Source organism: Taeniopygia guttata, chromosome 1A (assembly GCF_048771995.1).
Source record: "Taeniopygia guttata chromosome 1A, bTaeGut7.mat, whole genome shotgun sequence".
Lineage (NCBI taxonomy): Eukaryota > Metazoa > Chordata > Aves > Passeriformes > Estrildidae > Taeniopygia > Taeniopygia guttata.
Window position 1 is genome coordinate 9,044,121 of NC_133025.1, and position 14,103 is coordinate 9,058,223.

Consider the following 14,103-nt stretch of genomic DNA (forward strand, 5'->3'; position numbering starts at 1 on the left):
ATCTATCAGAAACAAATGAATATTTTGGCAGGGGGGAAAGGAAAGGGAAGATGGGTGGACACATCCATGAAGGTTTGAGGATAATACACAATAATAAATACTAAAATTAATAATATTTAGATGACCATTAATGGCTTCCTATTATTAACTTTTATTCTCCAGTTACATTATTTAAGATCAACTGTGTTGAGCTCTATCAGCTCAAAGTCAAATGGCTGAAGAATGTTTTGACTGTTAATATTTGCAAAACATTACTTATTCTGAAAGGTTTCAAACATGTCCTAAGTTATTCAAATCAAGCTTTTTTCTGTCTCTCTCTTCCAAGAATTTTACAGATAATTAGGCATACTAGGGGAGACAACAAGGACAGCTATTTCTATGTGTTGCCCATCACTGCAGTGACTAAAATTGCAAACATTGATAAAATACAACCTTGGCTTATTTACAGGATGCGTTTTGGAGTGGAATTCATCTACTCCATTCCAAGTTCATTATGTATCTAAAATTTAGATTACATTCTTAAAATTTGGATTATAAAAAATGCTGCTTTCAGATTATATTTGTTTAAATGCTCTTATAAAGGAATTTTAAAATGCCATTTGGGAATACCTCTTTCTTTTGTTCTGATAAAAAAGACAGCTGGAAAAATACCGTAAACTAGACACTTGACTTTGAACATAACAAAAGCTGAATATGACAGATCTCACCCTGTAATATAAGAGCTTGAATTTTTTCATAAAGCTCTGTGTCATAAAAAAAACCAAACCAACAACATAATTAAAATAAAGGCAAGAAAAAAGACCTTTGATGTATTCAGTTTTTTTTAACATTTTGAAATATTTGAGATGTATCAGGAAAAGCAGGGTCAAATCATAGATATATTAATTACTCACATGTGGTAGGCCTTCCAAAGACACTGATGTAGCAGCTGAATACATCTCCTTTCTTTGAGTTAAATCTTTCCAGAGAAGATCAATTCAATTAAAAGAACAAACTTTGGACTAACAAAGTGTTCATTTCCAGAAAAGTCTATTCACCTCTGTTTATGCACAGAGTATCTATGCACAGGGAAAATTGAGTTTATTTCAGTGTGTGAGGTGTAGCAAGTCTTTCTAAACTTATTTGTGGAATATTGTCATGAACTCTTCATATGCTGTGAGTAATTTATTTCACAGGAAAAAAAAAAACCTTGAAAATTTCCTTTCATCTTTTTAGTTATTTCCATTTCAATTTTCCCTCTGCCTTTTGCTTTTCTCACAATGTCTTCTTTCTCGTCAATTCTGTTTTTTTTTCCTGTTGATGACTCTGGATAGCCTTACATACACTGTCAATCACATGCCATCCTGCCCAAGAGCATATGCTGCTGAAAATCACATGGGATAGCTCCTTTTAATCCATCTTTTACAGGGGAAATTCAATTTAACAGTCATTTTGAACAGCATAAACCCCTGACTCTTGGCATCTTCATTTTAAATCAAAGCACCAGATTCTCTTTCTGTCAAAACACAGGATCTCTCCATAGGAAGAATTCTACTCTTCCCATACTGGCATGGTAATAAGCATGTAGTAAGTGGTACACCTTAATAAATCAGGTCCTCAAGAGACTGGACTGTCAGTGTTTCATCAGCAGAGGTCTGTGATTATTTGAACCATATGTACCTTCTAAAATTCAAGTTTTATAAATCAATTATTTCACTTGTTAACACTATTAAGATATTAAACATAATGCAAAACATCTTCTATGAGTATAATTTTAAAAGGACATTTCTTTTTGTGCTTACTTCCTTAGAGGTATATTGGATGAAGTGCATAAAGCTTACAAAGACTATCTCATAGATGCTTGTGTTTTCCATAGGCTGGAAGAATTGCACAGTAAAAAATTCTAGTTTGTATTTCTGCTGGAATGCTTTAATAGAAAAACAGATTTCTGAAGCTTTCTATCAAACAGTCTACCATTAAGAAAGAAATTTGTAATATTGATGAAGACATTATCCACATTATCATGTATTATCTCCTCCTAAAATGCTTTACTAAAAAAGGATCATTAGGATTTGAAGTCATGAGAAAATTTTAGGCAGATACATTATGCAGGTCACCAAGACCTGGGAGTTCATAACAGCCACAGTGTTTTGATATTTTTTGATATTGTTTGATATTTTCTATCACAACCACATTTCTGAACTGTGTTGTCAGATAGCATTTTGGGGATCCATGTACCTTTTCCAAGAAAAATCCCACTGGTAAGCTAAACAAATTTTTTTATAATAGAGTATGATAGTATAATGAGTATGTCAATTTACCATAGCAAATTTGTCTGAATGAGTGCCAAAATTTGCTATCTAATACTGAAATGAATTAAAAAAATAATTCTTCACCATTCTGCAAGTAATATCCTTCTAACTAGAAATAAATATAGAAAAAATATAGCGAGCTTAATTTAAAATATTTGAAATTGTTATTATTGTTGAAAACTAAATACTATCATCAAAAGCACAATGAATGGTAGACAGAATTTAAATAGTAGTTTGACATTGAAATTATGAAAATTTCTTCTCATTCCGAGTCTGTCTGCTGTTTCTCAGGTTCAGATAAAATACAGAAGAAAAACTATTTTCCCTATACTGTTCCACAACTATTTAATCTATAGTGGTGTGATTACCTAGGTCAAAATTAATGAAATTAATTGGAAAAAGTGGCAGATGAGCTCTGGATTAGGTCTTCTGTGAGAAACTGTTATATCTTACTGCTGTAATAAAAAACAGTAAAATCCAGAAATTGGTAGGGTCAAATGTGTTGTCAAAAAACAAATATCACTTCAATATACATGACTATTTAGCAGGTTCTGCAACTACTTTCATTTGATTTACAAAGAGGTTTTCTTCTAAAACAATCTGTACATCATCCACGATTTGAATTTTTTTAAATTGGACCAGCATGTAAATCTTGAAATGTGTCTTCAAATTGGTGTACACTCAGCTTGTATGAAGATGGTGTGTGATTTCCCTTAACTAATGTACACAGAGACTTTTCCAGCAAGAATTAGAAATATTATAAAGTACTGTGTAAGCATACATGTTTTTAATGTTATGTAATATACTAACACTATAAACTCTGATCTTTTTGTAATGGCTATTTTTCTGTTAGTAAGTGATTAAAACCAAACCAGCCACAGTGCTGCTAACTGAATATGCTATTTTGCCATCAGGGAAGAAAAAGAAGTATTTGCTAGGTGTGACAGAATATATGTATAGCACAGCATGTATGTGGCATATAATAGTTTGAAATGGAACTATTAAGGATTAGGACTTGAAATATCATGATTAGCTGTGTTAAGAACTTTCAAGCTACAAAGACTATTTTCTGTCACTATCTGAGTAGAATTAGAGAAAAAAAAAATCCTAATATTTATTATATGTTCCAGTTTTAGGTTTTTCCAATATTTTTAGGGGGGAAAAAAAAAAGCCAGAAGTGTGTTTTGTCTTGCATACCAATTGAAACTATTCTTATCTTCCCAAACTGTACCTTTTCATTTCAGAAAGTTTTGCCTCTGTAATTTCAACAGAGAGACAGGAAAAGTTTTTGTTTGAAGTTTTGACTATGCTTTAAACTTCATCAGTAAATCAAGAACATTTAGAAGAGAATCAAATTAGCAAAATTACTCATGTGCTTTGCTGTACCAGCTCCCTTCATGAAGCCAATTACCTTCTCCAAATAAAGCTCAACAGCCAAACTCACCTGCTGTTAAGAGCAGAGGTTGAATCTTATGAAAGTAGTTATGGACTAATGGGTTTTTTTCTTGTTGTTACTAGAATTTGCTTTCTGTCTCCTTCTCTGCCAAGTTTCTGAGGTATCTGCCTGGCAGCCACATAGATAAAACCTCAAGCAGTGAAAGCTCATACTTCAGTCTCCCCCACAGACTTTTAAACCTATCTCCTGCTGATTCATCTTCTCCCAATAAAACACTAAACTATCTTAAGAACTGTTTTTAAAATTATAGTTGTATCTTTCAGCATTACTACTACCCTGGATTTTTTAGTTAGTTTACTATTTGCAATTAATTTTGCTACTACAGTTCTTAGCTCAGATTTTGCTACCAAATCTCATGCAGGAGGATTTACTTTGGCCACCTTTGGCCAGTTTACACTGTTCCCTTTTCTACTTCCCAACCAGTTCAGTTCCCTGCTGTTTGACCTGAGTTATTGTAATTTCCATTACCTGACAATCACTATCATGACTTTATAACTATTCTAACAGGGTTATATTTGACTGAGGACTGTAAACACAGAAAAGTAAAAATTGTCAATCTCGTAATCAGAAGAATTGTGAGTTTTAGGTGAATTTTACTCCCTATTATTTTCCCGTGTGAAGAAATCTTCTGCTTCCTACTAATTTTATATAGAATATTGCCAGTTAGAGGTCTTAACCTTGTCAAAAAAGATTCAACCCTTGTAAGTTTATGTTTTTGTCCTTGTGATGGATGAGTCTTTAGAGTATCCTCAAATAAATATTTGCCTTAAAGTACCAGTGTTTTTAAACAGAAGATACATATATTACCTGGTCTTACTATTGACCCCTAGTTCATAAACTGTGTCCCAGATATTTCAGGCTCTCTTCTATGTCTCTTTTTATTTTTCCTCATTTTTGTTTCTGTCTCTTTCTTGTCACATGCAAGCAGATTTTGTTATCACTTGTCAGCAATATAGCAAAAAAGCTAAATAATTAAAATTACATAAGGTCCACTAAATTCTTGGAAAACTTGTTCCACTGCAGATCTATATTCCAGGACTATGCCAATAATTTGAAGCATAAGATGTCATTCAGGTGCTCACATTACCTAGACTTTATATCAGTGGCCTTTCACATTATTGATGAGGACAGAAAGCAACCCCAGCCATTAACTCTTCCCATGAAGCAGCACTGAAACATCCACCTTATGTGGACTCATTTGTCAGTGCCCAGCATCTGGAAAACATCTTCGCTGGAAGAATGATCTGCAGCATGAAGTGGTGTGGGAGGTGAGACTATGTTTCTGAAGAATTTAAAAGGGGAGCCAAAGATTTTTATGAGGGCAAAAAAGGGCAAAGGCAATAGACTTGTGCAGTTGTGATGATGTAATGCTACAAAGAAAAGAGCAGAGCAACAGCAGCTTTGTCTCTCCCTGGGAAAAATAAAAAAGATTAAAAATTTACAGTGGTATTTGTCTATATTCAAGGTCCAAAGTTATATATTACTCAAAGTGTGCTTAAATTCTGAAAATGTGTTAAAAATGAAATGGTGATATAGTCTGGTTGCTGTGGAGCATCACTGAGATTTTTACATTTAATTTGCTAAGCATAAGAGTTTAGATAAGCATATCTAAGTTATCAATAATTTATATTTAAAACATTGAAATAAATAGAGTTAATTTTTTTTTTTCTAATTGAAGAAATGCCTGTTCTAAAATAATCTTAGAAGTTAGAATTATATAATGCTCATTAAAATATCCAAGAAATTGCCTATTAGGAATATAATTAACATTGTTAGACTAATGTGTAATAGAATCCATTTTGTCAAATAGGATACAGTATGAATATGTTCAACAAAGTAGATCTGCTATAAGAGATAGTGTGGTAAGCAAGAGTAGTCTGAATATTTGCCAACAAACTCTGTCAGACAGAAAGCAAACCATCAGGTTTGTTCTCAGCTTTTAAAACAGAAAGAAATGAGATTTGGCTTCTTATGAAATGTAATTCAGCAGTCCAGACTTGCCTTAAAGCTTGCACAGGTAAAGTGAAGTGCCATATAGTAGTATGTAAATATTGAAGCAGTCTCTCCTTTGTTGAGTAAAATGCTGTTTATACATGGGGTGGGTTTAGTTATGGTCTTGAGTCTTTAGATTACAATGGCAAAGCACTATAGCACAAAAGATAATATTTTCTCAAATTTATGGATCAGTACTCCAGAAGATTTGTTTTTACCAAAACATAAGAGTAGTAAAGGTATTATCTCTTTTTTTTTCTATGTGCTGAGTACTAGCAATGTATTGACCCTGAATAATCCATCCTCTGTGTCTCTGGCTTTTTGCTTCTTTATGCAAGATCTTTACAGAAGTAACTTTTTTTGTTGTTTTGGTTTTGGCTTTGATTTTTGGTTTTGGTTCTGGTTTTGATTTTTTTGTCACAGAAATCTATAGAAGCTCGGTAAAAGGAAGAGTTGTGCTCAACTGAAATGCTTAGTTACATAAGAAGGATGTGGACCTGTTTGGAGCAAGTCCAGAGCAGGCCACAAAGATGATCAGAGGACTGGAGCACCTCTAGTATAAAGACAGGCTGAGAGAGCTGGGACTGTCCAGCCTAGAGAAGAGAAAATTTTAGGAAGACCTTATAGCAGCTTTCAGTATTTAAAGGGGCTACAAGAGAGCTGGAGTGGAACTTTTCACAAGGGCAGGTGGTGATAAAACAAGGGGTAATGGCTCTAAGCTGTAAGAGCATAGGTTGAGATTAAATGTGAGAAATCTTCTACTGTGAGAATGTTGAGACACTGTCACAGGTTGTCCAGAGAGGATGTGGGTGACCAAGCCCTGAAAGTGTTCAAGGTCAGGTTGGACAGGGCTTGGAGCAATCTGGTCTTGGAGAAACTATGGCCAGAGAGTTGGAACCAGATGATCTTTAAGATCCCTTCCAACCCAAACCATTCCATGATTCTAAGAACTAACAATGCATTTGTGTGAGTATGAGAGCTGTGCTATGTGTGGAGGCAGCAGCTTGTCCAGATGCAGTACAGCTGCATTCCTGCAGGGCTAACCTGAAGCCAACCACCTTTGCTGAAGGGGCATAGCACAACAAAAATGGTGTTCTACTGCTTCAGAACCTGTGTCATTTGCATCAAACCACACCATGGTGAGATTCACTCGCCTAGAAATGGAAAGCTTCTAGTACTGTTTTAGACTTCCAGATATACCACTCATTCTCCAGGCATTCAAGGACGTGCTGCATTATCCTATTACCTCATGTATGTCCTACAATGTACAGAAATTCTACTACCTTTCAAAGGATCTACATAATGCTGCTACATTTGTGATTCAGTACAAAATCACTCTCCAAACCCAGCTCCTTGTTGTTTTCCAGTCCTTTCCAATGTAGGGTTCACTTCTATTCTTATCTCTACGCCCACAGCAAGCCCATGTCTGTGTAGTTTGCTAAATGTAGTCTTAGAAACATCTCTTTTTACAAGTTCTATCTTGAAAGATGTTTTGTATTCTCAACTTCCCTTTAAGACAATAGGACTTGCAGGTGTGCTTGGTGGGACTGAATCTTATATGAGCAGTTATCAGTTTATGTGATCAGGTAGAGAATTGTTCATCATATGAGAACACATGAGTCATATCTCTGATCTATGTAAAGAAATATTGTCTCATTTATGAACAATTTGCCTTCAGGACCACATGAAAATAAATCAGAGGAAGCTACCACAGTAATCTTTTGTTTCTTGTGTATAACTGGAATTTAAAATGCAATTCTTTTCACTCCAAGACTGATTAAAAAATAAAATATATTGAATGATTTATATTCTTGCAAATAAAAACTGGCTTTATTTAGGACCAAAAGTGTATTTCTAGCTCTGCTTTCATTTCATTTCTAATCTGTTCAGAAACAAGCAATGTTCTTCCAAAACAGCAATCTGCTCATTTGCTTGGCAAGAGCAAGCTTTGAAAGTGCCATTTCCACATTGCTGTGCAGCTGTGTGCTGAGTGTATCACTGTCAAAAAATGTGTATCTATCCACTGGTTACTATGCAATGCTTAGACAAAAAAAATCTCTTGTTCTAATCATGATGTTCCTCTCTGTGACTTAGTTTTCCATTTGTTAAGTGAGGCCAGTCACACACAGGTACAATTATTTAATAGATTCTGTTTGATGATCGCTTGAGAAAGACATTATATGTAGGGCTGAATTTTTAGTACAACTCCTTTGATGTAAATTTTATCATCTAAAGAAACAACTTTCAGAAGCTAGTTACTTTTAGCCTCTTTTGACCTGAACTCAGCCTACCTAGTAAATGAAGTAAAACATTTTTATCTTATTACTGAAATCACTTATCACACACACACAAAATATAATATAAGCATTTTAAAATTAATAGGAATGTTGTCAATTTGTTGGATTATATTAATATTTTTTTAGCATTAAATTTCTTGCTTAAAGAACATCAGTTGTGGATTCTAGATTGCTGTTAAGGTGCAGAGTGGACGAATGAACATAACTGCTGGTGTGGCATGTGAGCAGGAGCCTCCAAACTGGATGGAGGATTATTTGTCTTCTCTAGCTCAGGAACAATCCCACTTGTTCCAACATCCACTTCAGGACCACAACCAAACAACTGAAAAAATTATGCTCATGCAAAGCTGCAAGGATAAGCATATTTAATTCCTTTTACCAAAAGTGATTTCTTCAAAATAGAACAATTTGCCACAGTACAGACATAAGAACATAGTTGCTTTCCCCCAGTTCAAGCTCTGGGAGTCCAAGGGTACTCTCTCAAATGATTCCTTTTGAGGCTTCTCAACAACAAAATTATTTTCAGCCTTTCTGACCTGCTGCTAGCAAGGTTGTGCTTTGCACCCCAGTGCAGAGAGATCTCCATGTTTTGCTTCTTTCTTGCTTCCTGAGGCCTGAATCCAAGTTTCTGCAACATTACCCAGAATGAATTTATAGCTAAACCTCAGATTGCCATATTAGGTCAGTGCATTTCTTGACACAATCAATGCTGGAAAATTATTCGTGTGCATTTCACAGATTTCATACTGTTTTCACTGAATTTAGAGGCAATACATTCAGTGAACTGAGTGAAGACAGTGCTAAGCTTAAAACTCACAATGCCAGCCTCCTAAAAATACAAACCCAGGTAAAAATAGTGTATACACTGAAAACCTGGAGTTTGACATACTTGAAAGACAAGGACACAATTTCCAGTATTTTTTTCAATTTCCATTAATTAATTCTTCTTTTTTTTTCCATTTTCAGTTATTGTTCTAAGTTCTTTTTCCTTTTCAGAAAATGTGCAGGAGAAAACTAATTTTCAACTCTCCCTATCTCATATTTTAGGCATAAAGATTGTGATGTAAAGACTCAGAGAGAAACCTCCTGGAGACCTGGCTTAGTTTGGAAATTATTCCCAGGCATTTCGTGTCTCTTTCTTACTCAAAGATTATATGTTTAGCATTGTAATGTCCCACAACTTCTCGCCCAGTTCCCTAGGAGGATATGAAAATGAAGCCATGAAAGCTAAGCTGTTTGGTATTTATCACGAACACTCTGATTGTATTTCAGAGCTCTGGGATTTAAACAGGACGTCAGTCTTTCGTAGCCCGTTTGGATATCTTGGACTTCACATAATGCTGCTGGATGAGTATCAAGAACGACTGTTCGTGGGAGGAAGAGACCTCTTGTATTCCCTCAGTTTGGATCGAATCAGCGACAACTACCGAGAGGTGGAGTAAAAAGCCATATATACACATATGTAATATATATTTATATATATTACTCACTTCATGGCGCAACACGTAGCACAGGATATTAGAACTTGCATGGCTGAGGTACTGGAGTTTTTGTAGGTGTTTTGTGCACAAACTCTGAGGCCATATTTATATTTAAGAAAAATACACTAATTACCATTTTTTCCCCCTCTTGACCCATAAGGCTTACTCTGGATGAAAAGACTTGGGGTCATATAACTATTTCTCACTGAATTTCAACATGGTTGCAGATGTTTAGAGCACCTTACATTTGTAGATATCTGGTTTCTGTATCTCCACTATATTATTGAGGAATAAAATTTCCCTGGTATTTTTGGGGAGTTTCAGGAGAGAAAACATCAAGGAAAAAAAACCAAACTTGTAAACTAAAAGAAGTTTTCAATAGCAGCATAAACCCTTCAGTTTTGGGGGATTTCTAACCTTCTTTAGAAGCTGGATTTTGCATTGGTTTGAGCCAGAGGTGCTATTACACAATGACTGAAAGTGGCATTTGAAGGCTGCTCTGTGGTCTATGGGATGGGGTGGGTTAAGTCATAATCCTACCAGAGAACTCAGTACATTGTAGAAACTGACAATTGAAGTGCAGAGGCTGGAGTCTGAGCTGATGTCAGCCTTGGATTCCTTACTCACTTCTGCCCTTGGAAGCTAGGATTGGAAACATACAGTAGCAAGGGAAGCTGGCAGGAGCATTGTTCCATTGTTCAACCATTTTGAATGCAGATAAATGATCTCTTAAGATATTTCAGTGTTTTCCTTATCTACTTCTTTAAATTTTCTGAATGTGTTTTGATTTATTTTCATTTATTTGCAAATAATAGGTAGAATAACAACTGAGTAAAATAAAATAAAGTCACTTGGGATAAATATTTTTGTTGATTTCTATACTGCACTGACCACTGATGTTTCAAATTCTTTTCTTTCTGCCCCCTTGCTAAAAGTGAATATCACTATTCTTACGTCAACACTCTGGCCAACTATAATTATCTTTGCTTATGTCCAAATATAATTAGCATGTTCCACTACTGTGAACAGATATAATATGCTTTATTCTCTTTATAAACATTAGAGAATGTCAATCCTTGTTATGGCATACGAATCTATTAAGGGAGGTTATTTGAGTATTTATCTACATTTTAAAAAAAACCCCAAAATTTAACTGCTCAGGGGGCAGAGTTACATACTGAGCACTGTTTCTCAACAGTGAGATATAAGCTAATTCCTTTTTGCTTTGATACAAATTATTAATATCCTGTGTGAAGATGTTAGAGTTTACAGATATGAAAACATTTATATAACATTTTTTTCTATATAATAAGCTTTTTGTCCCCACTCTCTTCTTCCCCCTTGGGCAGTAAACCTGTGAGTAAAGATGAGAGGATAGAGCACTTCATGCCTCTGTCCAACCACATCATCCCATCTGGACACACTTGAAGTTCATTGTTCCCTTTCTTGTTTTTAAATGGAATATCAGCCATTTACTCTGAAACCATGTTCTCTGTCTGGAGACTGTGTAGAGTATGCCAAAGTGATGAAAACTCCTCTTGCCTTTTCTTATGCTAAAGATGAGAAACTGAAATAAATGAAGCTTGGCCTGGCACGTTTAGAAACATGATGTCACTGGGACCTAGTTGCCTTGAGTACAAGTGGCATGAGTTTTTTCTCTTTTTCTGAGTTCACTCAGTGCAGATCTCATTCAGGGATAGTAAAGGAAAGTATGATCATCTTACAGCCTTATCAGCAAAAGCATGGAATGAGACATTTCTGTTAATTGCTGAGATACATTAGAGAAAGTTCCTGGAGTTGAGAGAGTGTTTGATTAATTATTACCAAAGTTATTTATTAATTGGGGTTTAACTGTGTGTTGGTTAGTCTTTGACCTGTTCTTTTGACTGAAGAATTTAGCTTAATTAATCTAAACTAGAAAATTTAATCCACTGAAAGTATATGAGTGCAGGCAAGTTCCTGAATTTTATTCTCTCTCTGGTAACCAGAATGACTCATTGTTTGCAAAATAAAGGTTTCATGAAGTTTTGGGCAGATTGGTATTCATCTTCATCTTCTGTGATCCAGAAAACAGTTTATGTTATGTTTATATCTATTTCTCAAAAATTTAGAATATGAATATGCTTTCTAAAAACCAAACTGAGATCCATTTCCAACTAGAAATTTATGTCTTTTGCTGTAAAATGACCAAAGAATTCTGTTCTAGCTAGCATACTAGAAGTTATCCCAAAGAAAAACAACTAAATGCTGAGTAGACATAAAATGCTTTTGCATTGAGACCTGTTGACTGCCAAAGTAATCCAACATTTCAAAAAACTTGTGATGCATATGAGGTATGCCTCCTATAAATCTGTATTTAATAGAATACATGTTTTCTTCAGGTTCAATTCTCTTCAGCTTTCAAATACACTGCAACACTGAAGGGTAGATTATTGCTTTTTCATGTAAGCTAGTGGCTGTTTATGTAAATCTCTACCAAATTATTTTAAATACATTTTATCCCCACCAATTTTCATATACACTAAAAAAATTACTAAAAAATGTGGGGTAAAGACCTTCAGGAAAAAAATACTACTACTGTCATTCTTGCATAAGTGAGGAAACCCAGACATTTGGGTTGAGCTCTCAACTGTGGCAATGTCACCTGGGAAAGGGAAGGACACTCACTTCTCTATTTGCCAAATAACATTTATTTTGCCTATTTTGCTCTTTGTATCTCTCATTTAATACATACAGAGTGTATTAAATTCTTGCTTAGAGTATTTAACACATAATGCTATACATTTTTGAACAGTTACTTAGATGTCTTGTTTCTATGTGAAGAGTGCCCTTACACTAAGAGTAGCAAGAATCAGGGAGAATATGAAATATGAGTATCAGTGTTTACAGAGAATTAGAGCCGTATAAGCACTCGAAACCTTGTGTAAAGACAAAGCTTCATGGGCACATTTCACTTAACCTTTGCTTTCCCTAAGAGCTCAATCCCTTTGACACCATCTTTGGAATAAATCCTTACTCATATTTGAGATTTGGTGCAAAGCCTTAAAGGCTTGTAGTGATCTAACAGGTAGAGAACTTTCTTTGGTATCTGGTGCCAAATTTGTTTTTAAAAACATTGCAGTTCATTGTAAGTGGTGCCAGAGAGGATCTTTGTTAACACCAAACTTGAGCCAGTGGCACATCACCACTGGTCAAACAGCTCATAAAGAAAGGGGACCTTTGTTCCTCCTTGTGTCTCATGCTGGAGTGAAAATAAACTGCTCTTACTATTTGCCCACAAATTCCTTACAGATAGCTTCTGCTTCAAGGGCCTTAGGAATATCTGAGTCTGAATAGAAACCTTCCCACTTCTCTAAATGGGCTTGTGCAGGCAGATCTAAATTGTGCTCTTTCTCACCTAGTGTGAGATGGCTCCAGATTCAGTTTTATATTTCTGCTGTAATAAATTTTAGAGACTTCATTATATATCTTGCCTCTAGTGAAGCTCCACTTCACTCCAGAGCTGGCTGAACACAAGTCTGCAAGAGCAGGGCTTGCTTGTGTCTTCTTTGAATACTGTCTAGGAATGTGCACTAATGTAAACTGAAATAAGAAGCACACAATTTAGTGAGTTTGATTATCTGTTGGAATAACCTTCCAAGAGGGAAGGTGGCCATGTATTTGTTGATAAATATATACAATATTCAGTCATAAGCAGATATTTTTAAAGAATTTGTGTTTCAGCCAAGCACAAGTTAACTGTTAATTAAGCACTATTTATTGAATTAAGCCAAAGACATGCTGGTTGAATTGCTTAATTGCCCCGTCACAAATTAGAGTTTAGCCTAGAACACACAGTAGTCTATCTTGGCCTGAAGTGCTATAAAGCTCATATAATTTCTTTAAATTAGTTTGTACTATTGATACCACCCTGTTTTTTAAGGTTAGTGGCTGAATGGAGAGGATATTTGCAGACACTAATTAGCATTCCAGCTCCAATTAAAGTTTTAACCATATCTGTACTTCCTTACAACTTAATTTTAAAAAGTATATTTAAAAATATCTTTTTCCTAAAGTGCTTTATCCTTCACAAAGTTAAAATTACATCATCAACATCTCAAGGATGAGAATACTGTGGTTTAGTGAGAAAACATCACTAAACAAGCCATTTAAAAATTTAATTCACAGTAATCTAAAGTGGTGAAAAATTTTGAAAAATTATGGTCAAGCCAATAGTTATGTCAAGACTGCAGCCCAGAAGAATGTATGCCAGTGTAATACTGGTACAGTCTCCATACCCAGTCAGCCTTCCCAAAATACTTATTGATATCTTGCCAAATGATTGTAATCCAGGCACAGAACCAATTAAAAATTAAGGCTGGTAATTGTCACACCTCTTAAACATAAACATAAGGAAAAGCAATAAATGGCAGGTTAAAGACTGAATACATTGCAGCTGATTAATAGCTGGATTTTCACACAGTGCAAACACATCCTATGTTATGTTAATTTGAAATTAGGTATGATAGCAAAATCTGACATGCAGAGATTTTTTAGTCTCAATTCTAAAATACTCTTGAAGAGATTAAAATGTTTATATTCATTTA

At 34.9% G+C, this 14,103-nt stretch overlaps 1 protein-coding gene across 1 annotated transcript in view; it reads left to right on the plus strand.

The window, feature by feature from the left end:
• SEMA3E (semaphorin 3E) overlaps nucleotides 1–14,103 on the plus strand; it is a 127,770-nt gene that overhangs the window by 57,315 nt on the left and 56,352 nt on the right. The window contains exon 2 of the mRNA XM_072919145.1: nucleotides 9,309–9,469. Coding sequence (XP_072775246.1) covers nucleotides 9,309–9,469 — 161 coding nt within the window. The remainder of the gene's footprint in view (nucleotides 1–9,308; nucleotides 9,470–14,103) is intronic.